Source organism: Petaurus breviceps, unplaced genomic scaffold (assembly GCF_028583685.1).
Source record: "Petaurus breviceps papuanus isolate PSGF00001 unplaced genomic scaffold, PetGlider_PUasm1.0 176, whole genome shotgun sequence".
NCBI lineage: Eukaryota > Metazoa > Chordata > Mammalia > Diprotodontia > Petauridae > Petaurus > Petaurus breviceps.
In genome coordinates this window covers 3,104,786-3,127,140 of record NW_027185771.1, presented here as the reverse complement: position 1 = coordinate 3,127,140, position 22,355 = coordinate 3,104,786, and the positions used below count along the sequence as shown (strand labels likewise).

The window sequence follows — 22,355 nt, the reverse complement described above, 5'->3', positions numbered from 1 at the left end:
GGTTACAACCTCCAAGCTGGGGACAGGCTAGGGCTGTGTATATGTGTGCGAGAGAGTGTGGTTGTCTGCAATGGAGATGGTAATTAGGCCTGCAGTAATGACGAGGGTGCCAGAGAAGAAGAGCTTGGGAGAGAATATTGAGAACACCAGCATGATAGGAATGAGGCGCCAGCAAAGGAGACTGAGGGGAGCTCGGGAGCTAGGGCAGAGAGAAGAGGGCATCCAGGAGGAAAAAAGAGTCAGCAGTATCCCATGCACCAACTGTGTTGGGAAGGACGAGTCCTGAGAAAAGACTGTCGGACTTGGCAATTGAGGAAGCATTGGTGACTCTGGAGAAAGCTGTTTCAGTTGAAAGCCAGATTGCAAAAGATTGAGAAGTCAGCAAAAGGCGAGGAAGTAAAGGCTGGGTGTAGGGACAGTTTTTTCAAGGAATTTGGATGAGGAAGAGAGGAGAGATCTAGAATGAAAGGCTAATGGGGTGACAGAACCCAGTGATTTCTGAAGACTTGGGCATGTTTGAATGCAACAGGTAAGGAGCCAGTGGAGAGGAAGAGGTGGAAGATTGAAGGGGATGGAGAGTGAAGGCTGCTGGAGAAGACAGGAGGTGATAGGATGGAAGCATGTGGAAAGGGAAGGGTCACCTCTTTGTCAGACACTTTGGAAGAAGAGATATTGTAACGGTAGAAATAATTCTCTTAGCTCTGCTCATGTCGATCTGTATCATTTCACAGGAGTCTTCCCAATTTTGTCATTTCTTATTACACAAAAATATTTTGTATTTGTGTTTACTGTAAATACTGTGTTTATATACCATATTTTGTTTAGCCATTCCTCAATCGATGGGCACCCCCTTCGCTTTCAGTAACTACTATGAAAAGAGCTGCTATAAATATTTTTGTGCATAACTACCCTAAAAGTTGCTTCATTTAAATTTACTGTGGTTCTTAAGTATAATAAATGTTGAGACTAGAGTAGTTTCAGAAATTTCAAAGTATACTTTTTTGATTTTATATATAATGAAAGTCAACTGTACCCCATTTGTCTCCACGCTGATGAGAGAGGGGCCCTGGTGGACATAAGGGGGGGGTCTTACCAGAGTGCTGACTCTAGATAATCCCGAAAGTACTAACTGACTCACATGTTCTCCCCACAGACCATGGACCTGCACTCGTGCCCCAAGCCAATTGTTTTTGTGGTGCACACCTTCTTGTCAGCCAAAGTCACGCGCATGGGCCTGCTGGTGTGAGCCCAAGGCCACTGAGCTCTGAGGACCCCAAGGAGCACCTCTGCCTCTGAAGAAAACAATTAAGCACAAAAGACAAGCTGCTTCTTTCGCTCTCTCCTACAGCATCAGTGCCTTGACAAGGACCTGCAATCATTGCTAAGCCCAGACCGTGTTCAGAGCCCATCCCGGGATGACGAGCCCCCACCTGCAGGAACTCCAGTGTTCTCCCTGAGGTCCCTCCCTAGTTAGGAATAGGGAGGTGTGACTTCCATGACTGTAGAATGACGAGCTATTTTCTGTACATTCTCTGTGTTCATCATCTGTGTTTGTCTTTCTTCTCCCATAATGGGGTGGGGTCATGGTTCTACTTTCCAAATACGAGCAAATATTGGAGAGACACTCCCCTTGTTCCTGAGTTCATGGGTTTGATGTGGTGCTCAGCCTTGCACCACAAGCACATGTGCTGGACAGTTCTCCACACCCTTTCTTTGCAAGCAGGCTGTTGGCTTTGTGGCCATTTCAGTGGCTTCCTAAGTTTTGGTCAGAGATCGCCATCACCTTGGGCTGCGTGAAGCCTCAATGGCGGGCCCCACGGGTGTCCCTCTTTCTGTCATGATGCTATTGCTGCATCCCCACCACAGGCATCACCACCCAATTTACCAAGTTTTATCACTCAAAAGTGTTTATACCATAAAACTTGTGAAATGTCGATTTAGTTCACCATATATTTTTAACCAGCACCTAGCAGAAAGAATATTGGAGACCAGGGTATTACAAGGAAATATCTACTCATTTCAGTTTTGGGTTTTTTTTTTCCCTAACTAATGTTTTTGGAAGGAAACAGAGAATATTATGGTATGAGACTGATATTAAAAGAAAATCTTTATTTTATACAAAGCCATTTTTTAATGGCTAGCCAAATGTGCCTTTGGTCAAGATGGGTCAGATGTAGTTGAATATCATCACAAGTTTCATTAAAGGAAGGTCTTCCCAATTTTAAAGAATGCTTCATTAAGGTCAGCTTCTGTGTCTGCATTTGTGGCGGCTGGCAAGCTCCTGGAGAGAAGACAGACCTGGAAGAACTGCCGTCCTGTTTCAAGAGTGAACTTTGGAGGAACAATCAGCCCATTTGCACAAATGCTATCAGCAATCCCGTGGGGCCACCTGATCCCAGTGCAGGCTCTGCGATATATGGGCTGGTTTAACCCCCATAAAGAGATAACGGAAAAAAATCATTCATCCTTAGCTATGTCAAGACCCAGTGTTGGCTCATAGCCTGGCAGATGCAGTGAGGCTCTAGGACAGCCCTCTGGCATTTCTGAAGTATTCTTAGCATTACTCCAAGGAAACGGAACAAGCAAGGTTATTGGGTTTGTGGCATTGTAAATCCCTCCCTTCCCCTAATTTTAACAGGGCTACATTTATGAAAAATGTTAAAAATAGAGTAGGAATGCCATTTGAGTTACACCAGTCATTCTGAATCTGAAAGGAAGGCAACAGTGGAAGCTCACAGCTGGCCTGCGTGTTGACTCTGGCAGACTGGCAGAAATTCAGAAAATGGCAGGTCTGTGATCAGAGAGCCAGGCCAGTAGGTTCTCATTGGAAGGCTCCCTCCTTTCATCAGGGAAGTTCTGGAGAGGTGGGCATCCCATGAAGGATCCTAGGAGTAAGCATTTTTGAAATGGTTATCGTTTGTCTCTTGAGCAAGCACAGGCCAGCTCCTCCCCCCCGGCCACTGCCCTACCCCTTCACGTGAGCTGCCTCTGCTCTTCAATGATTTACATGTGATAGGGATGAGGAAGGAGCCCTTGTTCTCTTGTCCCAGATCTATGGAATTTCTGAAGACTAGATCTAAGTTGTCCTCCCTACTTGAACTGCAGAGATACAAATCTGAAGGCAAAATAGAGTTATTTATAGGATTTGTTATTTTCAAAATCCACAGGCTCATCTTAAATTGGAACTTAAAGGTTAACTTGTCTTTTAAATATCATTTTCATCTCAAATCCAATTTGAATTTTGATACTAAAAGTCTTGGTGGCCGGGGGCAGCCAAGACCCAAAGATTTTTTTTTTTTTTAAAGAATGTGTTGTAGCCCAGGTCATATCTTAAAGCAGAATTCCAGCACTTGATGCCATTAAATCTAGGAGCTTGGCTCTTTTCAACAGAAGCTGTCAAATCTCGGCACAATCCAAATACCATTATATTGGACTCCTGTTTTCCAGGGTGAACAGAAGTTTAATTCTGCACACTAAAATTTCCCCAATAATGTCCTTAGATTCCTGCTTTGTTGTGGATATTTTTATATATTCTTGTTTAAAAAAAAAAAAGCCTGAGCCAACAAGAAATATTATCATGGGAATGTCTGGAAACCACCCTATTCATCCTTCTTCACAAGAAGATTTTGTACAGGGTAAAATGTAAGTGAGAATAAGAAAAGTCATCCTTGTCCGTCCACTAACCTGTGATCAGATTGTGGGTTTCATTCTCCCAGTTTGGGCTGCTCAGGCATAAAAGCATCAAAGACCTAAGGGTCTTGATTAGATCTTTGCACCCTGAAAGAGAAATAAAAGGGACAAATGGAAGCCCACCAACAAGACACCAGCCTCTCTGGGAAAGCTTTCAGGCTTCACCTTTTAGACACTCTTGGAGTCATCCAATCATGGGTGACCAGGGTATGGTTGGTGAGATCCCTAGCCCACAGATGGAGTGCTTTATGAAGGGATAGCTTGGATAAATGTGTTTCTAATTAAGCTCGCCAAATATGGCAGATTGTTTGAAAAAAAGGCATAGTTGCCTTTCTGCCTCTGACCACCTGCCTGGTGGCTTTTGATTCCCTTCTCATTTTTGATGAGGAGACTTGTGAAAGTACTTGGTGCTCTCCATGGATGGGCTTAAAGGGAACCACTGGACATTGGATACTTTTTGTTCACACTCCTATGCAACCAAGGTGGGGGGGATGGAGATTTTCTGTTCCACACCTTCCCCCCCACAAACACATTCATGTAATTGAGTTCATAAGCCACTGGTTGGTGAGAGGGTCTGCTCTTTTCCTCCCAGAAGCCTTTCTTTCTCTTTTTTCCTCCATTTCCCTCTGTCCTTACCCTGGCATCTTATAAAGAAAAAAACTGAAAGGTAGGAACAGCTATCTTTTTGTAAAAGGAAAATCTATCCTTCCAAGGTCATAAAATAGAACTCAACCTGCAAATTAGTTTAAAATCTAGCATTATATAGATATGTATTTTTCTTTCATGTATGTTTATGCAGTTATTTATTAGAATAATTATAATTGTAATTATAATTACCCAGTAGACCCCAGAAATGTGAGGTCAGATACTGGCTATGTGCACATATTCTCAGAATATTATTCTAAAGGCCATTCAAGTTTTCAAAAGCCATCTTTGAGCACTTTTTAAATAAGGGATATCTTATTGGTTCATGTTATCCGTTCATATTATCTGCACTCTGAATAACTTTACAATTCCCAAAACTTACTGCATAGGCAGGAAGTAGAGCTAGGGAATTCCTTGTTTGTTACATTTCTATTAAAAAAAATTATACTTAGGGGAGGCCAGGTGGCTCAGTGAGTAAGAGCACCGGCCCCAGTATAGGGATGACCTGGGGATCGAAGCCGGGCTCAGATACTTAGCACCACACCCAGAAATAACTGGCTGTGTAACCTTGAGCAAGTTACTTAACCCAATTGCTTTAAAAAAAAATTATACTTTAAAATAGCAATTAGTTAAATCTGTTACTAGCTATTCATGTCTGTAAATTAACTCTGTAGAGGTATATGCTAGTAGCAAAATCTTACCTGCTATTTAAATTTGCACTTAGCTGCCAAATCATAAGTTTTCTTCAGTTTTTTTTAAATTAAAAATATCCATGTGGAGAATTAATAAGATCATGTTTCTCCCAGAAAAATAACTTTTGCTATAAATGGTTTTCATTGGCAAAGAGGTGTGACTACATCTGAGGAACGGTCTGATGGATTTTTTTTTTCTCAAAAAAACCTTCAGATCCTAGAATATAATTTGTATAAATGTTAGTTATATTAGTATATTTCTGAAAATGAGAGTCCCTGTTTATGTTTTTCTTTCACCTGCAAACTACCTTGTAAGCTGCTATGCAAATTATCTTTAAAGCCCTGCCTGCTTAAAGGGTTAAACATTCTTTAGGCTCCAGGGAAGACATGTAGACTTACACACTTTTCTCTGTGTGTGCTTTGTTTTTTTTAATCTTAGCTCTGACACTTAAACTGAATTATGTTACTGTCTTAATTTTGGTGGCTATAAACTATTGATTTTAGATAACGTTTAAACTGAACCGTATAAATGTCCAGCATTCACTTTATGTTGCTGCCAACGCTAAATTAAACTACAGTTGATCTGTCAAGTAGGAAGGCCAAAGGTTGCTATTGAATCCTGTATTATTAAATGAAAAGTTAAATGCCAAAACTCTTTGGTTCTGAAGCTGCTTGCATTGGAGAAATTCTAATTTCTATAAAATGAGGACTTTAGACCTTAAGACTCTGCTTAAAGTATATTTTAGCTTAAACATGACCCACTGCCCTACTGCAGATTGTCTTTTTTGGCAAGACCTCATGCAATCAGTGAAGTCTAGAGTATTTTTCAGTTGAATTTAGATCATGTTTGTCTCCCCACACCAGTATAGGAAGCATAAGAATTCATTATCTGATGCCCCCATTTTAGTTAGCGCTTTCACCTGGTAACCTAGAACTAGGTACATCAAAGTTTTACTTCTAGTTGAGTGGTTTAAGATGCTAATATATATTTTTTTAAAACCACACAGTTCATAAAAATCCTCACTTATGGGCTCTTACCCAGCACTTACATTGATAAACATGTCTGAAATGATTATGCTACCACCTTAACCACTTGATTCTGTTAAGGGTCTTATCAGTGATGCATGAATTTGAGTGACTTGTCCTAACAGTGTTAGAGATTTATTTTATGTAGAGAATGTGTCCTTTCCTACCAAAGTTGAGTTTGGCTTTTGCTACAGGTGATACAGGTTGGGTTGCTTATGCCAAGTGAGTCTGTGCCCAATGTCAGAGTTGAAGGGTTCCTCCAATATCCAACCTTGGCCATACCTGACCAAGAATCCCCTCTGCAACACTCCCAACAGGGGATTCTCCTGTCTTTGCCTAAGAACTTTTGAGTGAGGTAGAACTCACTGCCCCAAAGACAGCCCACTCCACTTCTGGATGGTTCTAAGAGTCCCAAGGTTTTATCACACATTGAGCCTCTTTGCAAATTTTACCTATTGTTTCTTATTCTCTCTTTTGGAGCCACACCGAACAAATCTGTTCCTCCTTCTTCAGACACTGAAAGTTAGCTGTATGGCTTCCCCCTAAGTCTTTTCCTTTCCAGGCTGAACTTTTTCCAGTTCCTTCACAGATCCTCTCTCATAGAACAGTCTCAAGGCTGATCATCCCAGGAGCCCCTCCCCATGATGTTCTCCACTTCACGAGGCCCTTCTTCCTTACTCTGCCCTCCTGCCTCTCCCAGTGCAGCCTTACTACTGGTATTGTGCCTGATGTATCACAGTGGCTACTGTATTGACTCTCATTGGGCTTCTCTAAAGTCTGCTAAATTTCCCCAGGTCTTTTAACAAATTTGTCTCTAACCACATTCTCCCCAATTTATACTTTTGAAGCTGATTTTTTTAACCCAAGTGAGACCCTCTTATACTTATTAACAAGAGTTATTTATATGCTTTAGTTTTTAAGGAATGTTTTTAGATGGAATGGTTTTATTTCAAAATTGGTGAAATTTAACTTCAGTGTCTGGTCATCTCTCCTACAGTGCCCTACCCCACTCGTGAACTTCTCCAGGGACTGACCCTCAAGTATTTTTTCTCATTTTCCAGCTGTCTTGCTTTTGATGTCATGGTTATATGTGCCTTTTTACAGATAACATCTGGTGCTTGCTGTCTGAAGAACATAGTTACCAGTAACATACCATATTAAACATAACTTGACTCATCTAAAAATGTATTGGCTAAAACTAGATATAGCTTATACTGTAACGAGAAAGAACATTCACTGAGCATTTAAGTGCCTATAAGTCACAGTTCTGCATTTGGTGCTTCTGGGCTTTCAAAAGAAGCCAGACTTCTTGACCAATCTAGTTCATGCCTTCTCTTACTCAGTAGATATGAAAGACTTCACCTCAGATGTTTACCAAAGTGTTTTCCCATCTTTACTAATTGGGTATGCTGGCAAACCGAACAAAAAGGTCCGAAGTGATCCTTGGGCTTTGAGGAAAGACTGAGTTTCCTTGATAATCAGGACTTTAAAGGAAATCTCATTAATTAGGCTGGAAGGAAAACCTGCAGGAATTGCCTTAGGGGGAAGGTAGGTAGTGAATTCCCATCCAGTGCTAGACTTGGAGTAAAAGTTGAAGTAGTCGTCTAAGAAGGGATTCAGGACTTGGAGAGGAATTGGCTTAGGTGACCCTGGGGGTTCCTTCCAACTCTAAAATAGAATAAATTCGGTTTTTTTTCTTTCCCACCGGAAGAAGGAAGAAAAAGCTTGATGTGACATGTTATGAAATTTCATCTCCTAAATAAGATGTGACCAAACAAAGCAAGCTCTTGTTCTGAGTGAAGAACTGTGAAGATGGGAGAGATGGGGAGGGAGAAGAGGAGATTCTTTTAATTACATAGAGTTGAATTAAATGGTTACTCTTTGTTCCACCCATCAACTTTTTAAAAATGGTGCTGTTCTATAAATTCCCAGACTGACATCTCTCTCAATAGCTCCTTATTTGCATAGTAAAATGCTTCCTTAGTAATTGGTCAAAACGAAGCCTTGGGAAACTCAGAGAAATATCCTTTTTTCTTTCTTTTTTTTTAAGCAACTACTGGAGACATGGTCCCAGAACATGGAATGTACTTGAGAAAAGAGAGAAGAAAATTTTTAATTTATCAAAAAACTTTTTCCAACCAAAGCCCTTTTCTATACAAAATGCCTTATTGAGTTAAAAATAGGTTTTTCCTCTGACCTCACAATATTGATCAAGTTTATAAATGGATGAGCCTCAGGTGTATTCAAGAAAAAAAAATTCCTGTTCTTGGTATAGCACGTGAAAGTCACATTGGCCCTTAAGTTGTTTTCAGATATGCTAGAACTGTACCTGAAAAGTGATCCATGCTTTCAATGTCTTGTTCCTTACATTAGATGCACCCTGGTGTCCTCCATTATATATAATTGGGGTCTGTATATTTAGGTATCTGCAATCCACAGCCTGGGAAACATAATCTCATTTATCCATTTTTTTGTTTAAGTGGATTCAGTTACACTTCCCATCTTTATGTAGCTACCCTATTAGATGGCAGGAGTATGCATGATGATATTTTTAAATTGTATTTCACACTTAGTATCACCACTCATTCATAGTTGTTTCCCTTAGCAAATCTGCCCTTTGGAAAGAGCCATTTTGGAATTTTTTTTTTTTTTTTGCCTTTTGGAGGGCAATTGGGGTTAAGTAACTTGCCCAAGGTTACACGGCCAGTTTTTTTGTGTGGGTGTTAAGTGTCTGAGGCCAGAACCGAACTCGGGTCCTCCTGAATCCGGGCAGGCGCTTTACTCACTGCGCCACCTAGCCACCCCCCATTTTGGAATTTCTTGCTGTAATAAATGGCACCAGTGTTATGTTTACACAATGAATACAGCATGACAAGCAGCACCTATTCCTTTTGGTACCATCTACCCAAGGACTTTGGGGAAATAACTTGTGTGAAACCACTACCCAACATGGCCTGTTTTGGCTAACATCTGTGCAAATTCTTGCTCCCCTCTCCCTTTTTTTTTTCTTTCCCTCTTCTCCCTCTCCCCACTCCACCCCCATATTGTTCCTGGTGATTTTTAAATATTGAGACTTAAAAGATTGTAATAATACTGCTAGGAAGAATCAAAAGTATGTCATGTATTCAAATAAGAGTTCTTTACTCGGATCTTCTGGCTGGTCTTAGGCTACCAATCAAAATATTCATGTAAAACAGGGCAGTATTGTGTTCTTAACAATCAATCCCAGGAAAGCTTTATATGTACACTATAAATATGGATACATAGACAACACTTTCCTTGAGTTGCATATTAACTATAGCATTGTACATTACAATGGAAATGTGTGACTTAAAAGGCAATATATATATAAGTACATATACACCTTTGTAACCTTTATATTGTAAATAATAAAAAAGTTTTGCTTTTAGATGTGCTTGTTTTTACCTTCAGTGTTGCCTCTTAGAAGATATCTGTTCAAATTGCTACCTGCCTGGAATGCCGGTTATAAATAGATTTAAAGCAACCACATGTTTCCAGTTAAGAGTTTTAATGAGCTAATGAGTTCTTGTCCTGGTTGTACAGCTGACTTCCTGAGGACAGAAGCTAAATCGTTTGATCCGTCTGGTCCTCAGTTTTCATGCAAATCATGGTGGGGGAGGGGAGAAGGTAGGTCTATTTTTCAGAAATGTACAAAGAAATAAGAATAGTTGAAAATCGATGTGTCAACCATTTACTTTGAACATTATCCTCAACAACTTTTAATCCAGGCCTCCTCAGGTGGATGCATGCTTGAGAAATGCACTTGACTTTTAACATAAGCCTGAGCTTATTATAATTATCATAGGCAATTAATAATTAACAAGGGGCAAATGTGCAGCAAATCAAAATGCTAAAATGTGGTAAGAAGCTAAGTACATTAAAAATGATTTTGCTGAACCAGAAAATTAGGGGACAACTTTATTTAATAACCAGAAACATCCCTCCCCCCAGTAATATCAGGCATGATGACACAATGCTATTTGACAGGTCAGTGCCTGTCCTAATTTATAAAATGGGTCAGTTGATTCTGCTTACACACAGTTTGTAATAAACATCCATTGTGTACTCTAATACACAATACATTCCCAAGGCAAACATAAATGACTATGAAATTGCTCCCCTCTCTTTGTCCTTGGATAATTAACGGTTAAGTGAGTGAGTGAACCCTTCTTTCCTACTTATTCCAAAAACAAAAATAAAAATCTCGGATCTAATTTCTTGATGTTGACAGGGACATAATCCCAGTTTGTCACCTCCGTGTACTAGGTGGACTTCCCTCTGGCCCTTTCCCCCTTTCCCTCATGCAATCAGTTGCCAAGTCTTGCAGAGCTTTACAATATCTCTTGTCACATATTATCGATGTCTCATCATTTTCTGACCTCAATGCAACTTTGTAGCACAGCTATACCTCCTGCAATTTGCCTCCAGGGCATGCCCTTTCCAATGCATCTTTTGCCAGACCTCCCTGGTATATATCTTCCTTCTGTTGCACGCCTATACAAGGTGTCCCAAAAGTCTTAGTTTGCAGCGTTTCATTTATTTAAAAAAATCTACAAGGTTCATTTCCTCACTTTTCTTTAAACTTTAAAAACTACACTAAGTATGCCCGCGGGAGGCTCCTGTACGTGCTTGAGTGCTATAGGGCTATTTTCTATCTGTTGTCTATCCCTTCTCTGCTTGATAATTGCCCCAGGATGGACTGGTCCCGGCATTCAAGGCTCCCCATCTGGCTTGAACCTACCTTCCCAGGCTTCTACTGCCCCCATTCACAGGCTCTGCGTTCCAGTCCTACGGCAAGTCATCATGACCATTACTATGCTCCTCGCGTTGGATCCTTTCTTCCCGTTCAGCTTGCCTTGCGTCCTGAGAATCTATCTGCTCTGCAGCCGGTGTTCCCCCAGCTCAGGGAATGGATGGGCGGGGACGGCGCCGACACTGCAGCTCTCCACTTCGGCCTCCGGGGGGCGACCGCGGAGTCGGTGCTGGGCCGCTCTAGACCGCACTCGCCGTCCTCTCGCCGGCTCTCTCCCTCTCGCTGGCTCGCTCGCAGTGGGTTCGGAGCCGAGCGGAGCCGAGGCCGCCCTGCCGGGGCCCCGCCCGCCGCGCGTCCTCTTCCGCCCGTCGGCCCGTCCTGGACCCAGTGTCCTCGGCCTCCCGCAGGGGCCCGCACCGAGGCCGGAACCAGCGCCGCGGGCTGCCGGGGCCGCCCGGGAGATGAAATGACAACTTCAACTCTCCAGGTACCGGCCTCGGGGGCCTGGCGGGGGAGGCGGCGCCGGGAAACCGGGCCGGGCCGGGGCCGGGGCCGCCCGGGAGGCCTCTGGCCCGGCCCAGCCCGACCAGCGCCGGCGAGGAGGCCGGACCCCCGGCCTCAGCCCCTGCATGCCCGGGGCCCGCAGCTGGGGAAACTGAGGCCGCCCTGGGCTCGGCCACTGCCTGGTGGGAGGCGGTGCGCGCTCTGGGACCCGGATCTCCCCTTCCCCTGCCCTCAGCCTGCCTAGGGACACAGGGGCTGTGCCCTCCCTGGCGCCGGGCTGCCGCGGAGCCGGGTGCCTTCGCTTTACTGACGGGGAAACTGAGGCCCGCAGAAGGGAAGTGACCTGCCCCAAGGTCACCCAGGGAAAGGTATAGGGCCAGGATTTGAACCAAGGCCGCTTGGGCTCCGGGGGGCACCCGCTGGGTCTTAACGCGACCGCCTGACTTCCCAGAAGCCTCCCTGGACTCCGGGCCTCTCTGCATTTCCTAGCAGACGGCCATGAGACCCCAGGGCCGGCTCCGCACCCACCAGCTGACGTCCCTCACCCATTTCTTTGGCTTAGACAAGCCCCTTCACCTCGTGAACTTACGTATCCTCATCTGGCAAATGGGTACAGTAAGATAGCGTCACCTACCTCTGTGGGATGTTTTGACTGAACGTATTTGTAAACCTTAAAGCACTATAGAAATGTGAATCGTTGCTCTCCCCACCCTTTGGAGGAATTTATTTTTCAAGAGATAGTGGGGGAAGCAGGTTTATGTACTTGATGATCTTTTCTCTACTTCATAAAATTTCTGTCTTGAAACATAGCTAGTCGACCCACTTTTATTTAGTCCCAGATATATTGACTGACATACAGGCTCTGTGAACCTGGGCAGTTCATTTCTCCATTCTGTGCTCTAGTCCAATTTCTAAAACTGTAATGTGCAGAAAAAGGTCCCTGCATCAGTAGAGGGAGTTTCCTCATGTGGTAGTTCTCTAGAACTGAAATCCCAGGCTCAGTTCCTATCCCTGTGCCTAGATTGGCTAAAAACACACCCAGCAGAGATTTCTGTCCAGTACGTTCTGACAGTTGTAGTAGCCAGGCTTTTGTCATTAGTGTTCATTAACTAGCAAGGGCAAGGAAGGAGAGGGTCTAAAAGGTGCTAGGACTTTGTCTTTGAGACTCTGCATCCCATTCAATTGGAAACTACAGTATGCTGCAGGAAAAGACCAAAAGCCTAATGATAGCAAATGTTTTCTTACTCCTTTTCCCATCTTTTAAAGCTGTGTGATTGGTTTGCCATTAACTAAAAATTGATTTCTTCAGTCTGTCGAATCACTTGGAAATAAATGTCTTTTTCTGATGACAGAGCCTCAGCATTTGTCAATGCCTTCGCCCCAGAGGTCTGTCACTTCATTAGAGGCGGGGTTTTAGTTGCCACCAGTTATTTTGTAACCCCCGTGCTTAATGTTTTTTTTTTTTAAAGCAATCGGGGTTAAGTAACTTGCTCAAGGTTACACGACCAGGTGTTTCTGGGTGGGTGCTAAGTGTCTGAGCCCGGGATTCGATCTCCAGGTCTTCTCAACACTGGAGCCGGTGCTCTTACTTGCTGTGCTACCTGGCTGCCCCCTTAATGTTGTTTCTACAACTACCATAAAGATCCTTCACCCTTTAAAATCCCCCTTGGGAGGGCTGGGGAGGGTGGCTGGTCTGCAGAAATGATGGATTATATGATTAACTTGGACTGTCAGTACGTGTGTCTTTCAGACAGAAAGACCCTTCTTGTGTTCTTGCTTATTAAACTATGTTAGAAATATTCCCACACTTAAGATTTCCTCCTTCTCTCTACCTCTCTAACCAAAGGAAGACAGTTCAGTGGAGTAAAAGAACTAAACAAAGTTCCCTTGAAATCCACACAGTGAGGCCTCTAAGTGGGTATAGGGTTTCTTTAAATCTCAGAGCATCTTCTTCCTTTGTTTCTGGAAACTAATTTCTGGTCTTCATTCTAAACGACTTCATGGGAGTGGAGGGTAAATGGAGTCCCAGATCTTATTTTGGTGGACACTGTTTTTGGAGGCAACTGGACTGAAATGTCCTAATAACACCAGAGTGACTCCTCCCTCCTTTTGTAACTCTGGTTTGGGACATTAGCTCAGGTTTCCTCTCTTGGAATCCCTGTTAACTGTGTGGTTGTTGTGGAAAAGGGATGACTATCTTTTAATTCCACCTTTTAAAGCCTTTCTATTTGATGGCTCTCATGGCCTAGGACAGATGAATAAATCAGCCTGAGCTCATTGGCTCCAGTGTTTTCCTGCTGTCTGTGACTGAGTGCTTTCAGAATCTGTTTGGGAGCCCTGTGTCTTGTTGTCTTTCCAGAAGGCCATTGATCTGGTGACGAAGGCGACAGAGGAGGACAAAGCCAAGAACTATGAGGAGGCATTGCGGCTCTACCAACATGCCGTGGAATATTTCCTACATGCAATCAAATGTGAGTCAGGGTGGGGCCCTGAACTGCCGTGGGCACCTCCCACAAAAAGGAGGCGACCCCCAAGGCTAAGTGGGTCTTTTCTTGGGCGGCCCTTTTACAGATGAGGCACACAGTGACAAAGCGAAGGAGAGCATCCGGGGAAAGTGTATGCAATACCTGGACCGGGCTGAGAAGCTGAAGGATTACTTACGGAATAAAGACAAGCAAAGCAAAAAGCCAGTGAAAGAGACTCCAAATGACAGCAAGGGGTGAGTATCTCAGTACAGAGGGGCTGTCAGTATGACCAAGAGAATCCCCAGAGCTCCCAAGGACAGGTGCCTTTTTTGTGTTGTCATCTAATAACGTTAGATAAATAATTTAGTTTAGATGCCCTAATAAAATTAACCTAAATTGATGAAGTGCCTGGCTCTCGAATTCCAGCTGAAGTTTCACAGACCACAGCAAGAGAAGAAGCTAACAGGTGGTATCCCAGAGCCTTGTAGAAAGCGCATTGTCATGAGGAGACATGATTTGAAAGGGTGGCTGCCCCGAAGGGAAGACCTTTCCTGGAGGACAGGAAGGCTCCTGGAAGCAGACTGTCCCTCCGGGAGGACAGATTTTGCAGCAGTGGTTTTTTTTCTCTTAGGGATCTGAGGGGTGCTAAGAGTCTTTAGAAAGGGCAGCGTGGGATAGTGGATAGAATGCTGGGCCTGTGTCAGGAAGACCTCTGATACTTGTGCTGTCACTGATGTTTCTCCTCACTTGTGAGGAGGGAATAGTCTTGCATTACCTATTCCCCAGGGCTTTGGTGACATTTACATGAGATAATGTATGTAAAGTGCTTAGTGAATGTTAGAACTTTGTGAAAATGTTGGCTGTCATTATTTTGTGCCCTGAAGAGCTGCACTTAACAAAAGCCTATCGATTTTACAAACCAGCTCCTACTTGTTAGGACGATAGATGGGGTACTTTTCCCATGACCACTTCTGTTTCTGACCAAGGGCTCCCTTGGGCCTTTGGCAGTACAGCATCCCTGATGCAACCTCATGGTGTTGCCAGTGGACTCCTCTGTCCCTTCTCTTGTGCACCAGTGGCCAGGTGTTGGACCTGGCTTGCTAGAGCCGCTGCTGCCAAATGAAGGATCAGCTTGTGACTGCCTGTTTCGTTTCCACAGAAGTGACAGCGACAGTGAAGGAGAGAATCCAGAGAAAAAGAAGCTGCAAGAACAGCTGATGGGTAAGTCATATGAGACTGTCGTGGTCATTCCTTTAGGCCTCTGTGGGGCTTTCTCCTTAGGGCCCCTTCTTCCTTCTTGTTGCAGGGGCCATTGTCATGGAGAAGCCCAACATTAGATGGAATGATGTGGCCGGACTAGAGGGAGCCAAAGAAGCCCTTAAAGAGGCCGTCATCCTGCCAATTAAGTTCCCACACTTGTTCACAGGTGAGGGTTGAACTGATTCAGTCCAAATATCAAAAATAAAGTTGAAAATTACTAAGAAGAGATGGAAATGATTTCCCATTCTTCTTATGGGCCAGACACCTTGTGGTTTCCGTGTCCTGTCAGTTAGAATGAAGACACAGGATGAGAGCCTATTGAGTAGTTAGGGTGCTCCCCATCTCCTTCCACCTCAGTGAGGAAGATGCTGACCCCAGCAGGCTTTTGTCACTGAGTAGGCTGGAGATAGCCAGGGTTCACTTAGAAGGATGGTTGGGACAGACAGGACAAAAGGGTCTGGCTTCATCCAAGTCCAGAATCCTTTGCTGCCTACCCACCTGTTTTTCATTTCCTCTTGTAGGCAAGCGCACCCCCTGGAGGGGGATCCTGCTCTTTGGCCCTCCTGGCACAGGGAAATCTTATCTGGCAAAGGCTGTGGCAACAGAAGCCAACAACTCCACCTTCTTCTCCGTGTCCTCCTCAGATCTGATGTCCAAATGGCTGGGGGAGAGTGAGAAGTAAGTCGGCTGCCAGGCCACACTCCCTCTAAGCTCGCTGGAACCGGTGAACACAGTACAGAGTGAACCTTCCCTTTGAGAAAGCCCAGGAGCCGTTTGGGGGTGGAGAGGGCTGGGGTGAATAAGGGCAGTAATATTCTGCCTTGTCATCACAGGCTCGTCAAAAACCTCTTTGAGTTGGCCAGGCAGCATAAGCCCTCCATCATCTTCATTGATGAGGTGGATTCCCTCTGTGGATCCCGGAATGAGAATGAGAGCGAGGCTGCCCGGAGGATCAAAACAGAGTTCCTGGTCCAGATGCAGGGTGAGTGCTAAAAGGAGCCTGGAGGTCGCTGTGTGTGCCACCTTCATTTCACAGGGGAGGACACTGAGGTCCTCGGGGTGGGAGGATGGGACTGACTGCCCAGAGCTGTAGAGCCAGAGCGAGCCCACCTTGCCTCCCTGTATCTCTGCTCTTTGGCCTTTATGCCTCAGAGTCTTTACCCTGGACAGCCCTGGGACAGTGGGTCCCTGCCAGCAAGAAAGCTACTGAGCCCTCCTCAAGCAGAGCTTCTGGTGGAAGATGCTTGGGTATTCTGCTGGGCCACCCCATGCAGAAACACATCCAGCTCCCCGTGCTGGTGTTCAGGGTTTACCCAGACCAGGGCGCCAGCTTGGACTGACCATGGAGGAGAATTTGGGACTTGACATTTGGCCTGAAGCAGGGCACTCTAGTTCAGGGGGTGCCCACACTTGTCAGCTGTGCCCCTATAAAGAACTAGGTGGCCACTGCTGGCTTTTTAAGTTCACATAGGCTTCCCAGGGCCATCAAAGCTTTGGGGGTTTCCCCGTTTTTATTTTATTTTTAAAGAAATATATATATGATTTAACACAGGTCTTTTAATTCCCTATCCAGGACTCCCCCACTCTCCTGCCTCGTCTTTGTCCACTCCTTAGCCTTTTTTTTTTTTGGAGGGCAATTGGGGTTAAGTGACTTGCCCAAGGTCACATGGCTAATTTTGGGGGTTTTTTTGGTGTAAGTGTCTGAGGCCGGATTTGAACTCAGGTCCTCCTGACTCCAGGGCCGGTGCTCTATTCACTGTGCCACCTAACTGCCTCCTTAGCCTTCTTTAAGAAGCCCTGGGTACTAGCCATGTGACCTTGGCCAAGTCACTTAGCCCCAATTACCCTGTCTTCCCTCCTCCAAAAAGCAAAAAAAAAAAAAAAAGCCCTGGTTAAGTTACCAGCACTTTGAAGGAGCTTTGGAACTCTGTCTGACTGTGGTTGTCAAGGGAGACATGAGGGCACACCCTGACAAAGCCCAGTGTGCTTGCTCTGTCCTCTCCAAGAAGCCGATTCTTCCTTGCTGGTGTCCTCTTTGCTTCTCTGCCCACAATTCCAGACAAGCCCGTCTGCTCTTCAGGAGTTGCTGGCGGTCAGTGTTTCCCCAGTAGTGTCTCCTGCTCACACCAGCACAAAGACCCCAGGGTCCTTTCTCAGAGACAATGGCTAGTGATGGCCACGTTCTCACAGTCAGCTTCTTTGTCTCGTCTCCACAGGGGTTGGGAACAATAATGATGGCACCTTGGTCCTGGGCGCCACAAACATCCCATGGGTGTTGGATTCAGCCATTAGGAGGAGGTGAGTACGTCTCCTGTTCACTGGAGTTAGCACCAGCTGCTAAGTTCATTCTCCATTCCATTGTTATTTAGTAACATTTATTACCATTAACCAGCCACCTTTGACTCTAGTCATAATGTGGGTTTGATTTGAACGAGTGCAGCCCTTGGGGTGGTCACAGCTCAGAATCTAGCAGCTCTGAGCAAGGATTCATGGCTGCTTTTGTGTCACCGACTCCGCTGTAGTCTGAGGAGGCTGACGAGCTCCTCAGAATCACGGAATCACGCTCGGAGTGCGTAAAATAGAATGCACAGCATTACAGAGGAATCCCATTCTACTGGCGTGTAGTTATCAGAACATTAAGAGCTCCAGTCCATGGATCAGGTTCAGAACTCCTGTGCTGTGGGGTCATTCATGTGCTGTTCTCTTTCCTTTACATGAATCTATTTGGTCAGAGTCTCTCCTTTCTTCCCCCTTCCCCACATAGGTTTCCTTGGGCTAATGTCATTTATATACTTTTGTTGGAGAGAGTGAGTGATATCATTGTGGCCCTGGTCCCCTTGAATGGCCAGCCACCTAGTGTCTTGGTGTAAGGAGTTGGGGAGACTCTTAATGGAACCTCCAGACTTCTCTAAACCTCCATAGCACCCATTCTTATGCATTTGACTCTAGGTTTGAAAAACGAATTTACATCCCACTGCCTGAGGAAGCAGCCCGGACCCAGATGTTCCGGCTGCATCTGGGGAACACCCCACATAGCCTCACCGAGGCCAACATCCTTGAGCTAGCCCGGAAAACTGATGGCTACTCAGGAGCAGACATCAGCATCATCGTGCGGGATTCTCTCATGCAGCCTGTGCGAAAAGTGCAGTCAGCCACACACTTCAAAAAGGTAGGGTAGTGAGCTGCACACTCCAGGGAGCGGGGGGTGCACGGGTGCAGATGGCACCAGGCAAGCATCAGAGGCTTCTTTTTTTTGTCCACTCTGGCTTCTTGGATGGTGTATTCCTGTTCTTCAAGGAGAGTAGAGTGTATGTGTCTGATGTCCCGCTCTTCAGATCCATGCATAGAACCATAGTGGAGATGGAGTTAAGGGGGCTTGGGTTTCAGGTCCTTGTCATTTTAAGAGACAAGCTGGGAAGACAGTGCTTGGTTAGGGAAACTACCTGATGGAGTTTTTTCAGTAGTGGGGTTTGGTGGGTTGAGATGAAGGAGGTGGGAGGTGAAGGAGGTGAAACAGGGAGTGAAGATTTAGGAGCCAGAGATTATTGGTGTTACCAACCCAAGAGTCACCTGGAGAGCTCCCTCCACCAGGGCAGAGCCTCCCCGCCCCCCAGCCTGACTATCTTTGCTTCAGGAGATCATAGGGGATGGGCTTAGGTTTTACAGGGAGTTTTTGGACATGCCCAGTAGGAATTCATTTTGCTTACTATTCATATTTGTTACAGATTTTCTTTTTCAGTGGGGACAGCTGGAAGGACAAAATAGGAATATTCACTAATTTAAAAAAAATTTTAAGAAACTTTTTCAAAAGATAAGCTGAGAAATTGCTTGCAGTGAATAGAGAGGTTAAATGATTTACTGAAGCTCACCTAGCTAATGCACATCAGCTGTATTTGAACCCTTCTGGACTCCAGGCCGGATATTTTTTTCCACTGTGCTGTGCCAGCCCCTAAAGATTACCTTGTAGAGTCCTCAGTGCCTGCTTCTTGACTTCAAGCTCATAGTTAGACAGCACAGCTTTCCCATGAATCCGATGGCCCTGGATGACTTGGTAAGCTTAGTAATGTCAGACGTGACCAATATTATCTTAGAATTGTTGTTTAGCATCTTCCAGCCCCAAAATATTCCTCAGAGAATAATTTTTATTCTCCCTACCCAGAATCTACAGAAGAATAAGTCTTGATGGGCTGATAGATCTGGACCCCTTATATCTCTGGTTTGGTTCCAGGTTCGGGGCCCTTCTCGTACCAATCCTGGAGTCATGATAGATGACCTTCTGACCCCCTGCTCTCCAGGAGACCCTGGAGCCATTGAGATGACTTGGATGGATGTACCCAGTGACAAGCTGTTGGAGCCTGTGGTGTGCATGGTAAATAGATGGACAGCCAGAGTACAAAGAACTTTCCTCACTTCACTGCCCCTAAACACCTCTGCCCTCTTCTAAACACAGAACTACCCATGGTGATGTGAGTCCCACACGTCTTCTAGCTTACACAAGAAAGGGTCTCACTGGAGAGACAGACAGTGTAGTTTCCTCTCACTTTATTTAGCATCAGAAGTCTGTACAAATGATTCCATTTGAGATGAGGGGTTTGACTTTGCATATAGCAGGTATTCAGTAAAATTATCTTCCAGCTTAGTTTGTTGGGTTTAGTACTGCCTACTATGCCTTCTCCACTCAAGCAGGAATATGGCATATTATGGCTGAATCCAATAATAATTTCATAATATAATATGAAGGTATGAGGTGAGATACCCTCTCACCCCAATGTACAAACTCTAATTTACTCAGTCCTGGAAAAATTCTCAGTATAAAAGATGGTGGGTAGGGGCAGAAGAGCCTCTCCAGCTCAGGCCTTGTTCCTAGCTACCTTTTCTTTCTTTGCAGTCGGACATGCTTCGGTCTCTGGCCACCACCCGACCCACTGTCAATGCAGAAGACCTTCTGAAAGTGAAGAAATTCTCAGAGGACTTTGGACAGGAAGGTTAAAAGCTTCTGTTGGGGTGATGACGAGGGGGGAGGTTGACCAGGGGAAGTCCACAGCACTTCCTCTCCCCATGCCAGCAGCCAAACAGGGCCCCATGTGGCTAATCCCAGAGTCACAACAGAATCCACTTTGCTGTCTGGTGACCAGCTGGGAAGCAAGGAGGATGGGCTTCTCCTACAGCCTCAAAGACACTGGAGCACAGCTGGTACATGATGGAGCCTGGGTTCTACATGTTTCCTCCTTTCCAAATGCTCACTACTCCTTTTCCTGACTCTCCCTGTCTTCTGTTTTTTTAACTTTTTTTTTTGTAATTATTCTAAATTAATGCTGCTTGGATTTTTGTCTTGTTTATAAATAAAAATAAAATCACCCAAAAGCTTCAGGGAGTGGAACGATCCCATTCCTGTAGTGGTCAGCTCAGCCAGCCCTTTCCTCCTCCTTTCTCTCTATAGCTGTGTCCTAGTTCTTGAGAAAAGGCCATCTGAAGCCCTTTGGCTCCTCGTCCTAAATATTTCCTAAGATCGTCAGGAATCTTGCCGGTGTCACTTTGAGGCTAGGTATACACGGACTTGTTTCTTCTGTGCAGGAGGAGGTGACTTCTGCAGATGAAAAGCTATTCAAGTCAAAAGAAATTAGGTCTGTAGTGAAGACTGTTGGCCCATTTTTCACAGCTGCCTTTTCCTCCTGCCTGTGGGAACAGAACAGTGTTGCTGCACTAAGAGTCCCTCTCCTGGAAATGGCCTAATAAACCTTTTTCCCCTCTTGAGCCACCTGAGTGATCTCATGTCTCTAGCGCTTCCTTGAAGCTTCTGGTAAGCTATCTTTTACTGCCAGCAAATAAACTGCTGAGTAATTGATTCTCTGCCAGACAGATGGTAAGGGTGGGAGTCACTGGGATCAATATTAGGCTCATTCTAGCCTCAGAAGTAGTAATCATTCTCCAGCATCTGCTGTTCTCAAATTTGGTTTTTTAGGTTGTTTTTGGTTTTTGGTATCCCTGGACTGAGATGCCTCTAGCCAGAAGATTCCAGGAGCATGCCATCGGGCATGTGTGTTTTGGGTTTTTATTTACAGGGAATGTCTATGCTGTCTTAGAAGGTAAGGTGTCTTTTTCTAATTTCTTGATATTTTTCACCAAATCTTTAAAATCTGAATAATAGAAAAAGGAGATCATCACAAATATTAACCCCTTCATTGGCTATGATAATCTCTTGTGGGGTAAAGAGCCAGTTTAGATCTGGGGTGTTCCATTGGGCAAAACAAGATGGTGAATGACACAGAAACAGAATCAATTTTTTTTTTGTCAGGGCTATCTAAAAATTGGGAAAGACTGCCTCCCAAAGTGGCAGATTCATCCTCATTTGTGAAGGATTAAACAATTTAACAAATATTTATTCGTGCATATTTATGTCTATTGATGTTATATTTATTATAAGTAATAAAATTAATTTGTAACTATTAACACATATTTGTTAGTTACAGGGAGTTCTTAATCCTGGTTTGACTCTTAGATGGCCTCTAAGGTCGAATTTTGCTCTGTAATTGTGTCAGTGTAGGCGAATGATCTTGACAATTAGCAACTAAACACTGAACTCTTTAAATGGCTTTCTCATAAATCCTTTTAACTAGAGCTAGAGTGTGGTACTCAGAGCTTCGGCCACTGAGAAAGGCAGTCAATACAGCCTTATAGGCCATATTCATGGATTTGCATATAGTGACAAAGGTTCTCATTGCCAGTTTACTTTTGTAAATTCTGAGACAAAAGAGGAGTCTGTAGAGCTATATTTCTAAACCTTTTTTATAGTTTTCTCCTTATATCACCATCTACTGTAGCTTTTTTAGGTCAAAAGATTCTTTGTTGAGGCGGCTAAGTGACGAAGTGAGTAGAGCACTGGCCCTGGAGTCAGGAGGACCTGAGTTCAAATGTGACCTCCAACACAACACAAAAACTAGCCATGTGACCTTGGTCAAGTCACCCCAACTGCCCTCCAAAAAGCAAAAAAAAAAAAAAAAAGAGTTCAAATGTGACCTCCAACACAAAACAAAAACTAGCCATGTGACCTTGGTCAAGCCACCCCAACCGCCCAACAAAAAAAAAAAAAAAAAAGAACAAAAGATTATTTGTTGCTTTTGACTTGGAGCCAGTGGCATTTCTTAGGTATATGTAAACCTGGGTGGTTATAACAGACCCTTTGGGGCTGCCACTGTTCTGTTCACCAGCTGTTAACTGTTTCTTTGGGATGCTGGTCTTGACATTGCTACCCGTCTTTAATCTAGACATTTAACCCTTAGCTTAAACACTGACCTTTAA

At 44.5% G+C, this 22,355-nt stretch overlaps 2 protein-coding genes and 1 long non-coding RNA gene across 3 annotated transcripts in view; 2 read left to right on the top strand and 1 right to left on the bottom strand.

Moving 5' to 3' along the window:
• The window catches only part of SNTB2 (syntrophin beta 2), a 126,669-nt gene extending 117,207 nt beyond the window's left edge, over positions 1–9,462 (top strand). The window contains exon 7 of the mRNA XM_069085488.1: positions 1,154–9,462. Coding sequence (XP_068941589.1) covers positions 1,154–1,246 — 93 coding nt within the window. The 3' untranslated portion in view covers positions 1,247–9,462. The remainder of the gene's footprint in view (positions 1–1,153) is intronic.
• On the bottom strand, positions 2,748–11,074 carry LOC138159279 (uncharacterized). The gene is made up of 3 exons (XR_011167857.1): positions 10,816–11,074; positions 3,685–3,777; positions 2,748–2,885 (listed from the first exon to the last, which is right to left on the bottom strand). It is a non-coding gene; the product is annotated as an uncharacterized lncRNA (long non-coding RNA).
• A 176-nt stretch (positions 11,075–11,250) lies between these two features.
• On the top strand, positions 11,251–20,386 carry VPS4A (vacuolar protein sorting 4 homolog A). The gene is made up of 11 exons (XM_069085493.1): positions 11,251–11,314; positions 13,691–13,802; positions 13,903–14,050; positions 14,956–15,017; positions 15,103–15,222; positions 15,578–15,734; positions 15,890–16,038; positions 17,273–17,354; positions 18,006–18,225; positions 19,285–19,425; positions 19,945–20,386. Exons 1-11 carry the CDS (start codon positions 11,294–11,296, stop codon positions 20,044–20,046), a joined length of 1,314 nt encoding a protein of 437 aa, XP_068941594.1. The 5' UTR covers positions 11,251–11,293; the 3' UTR covers positions 20,047–20,386.
• The last annotated feature ends 1,969 nt before the right edge of the window (positions 20,387–22,355 follow it).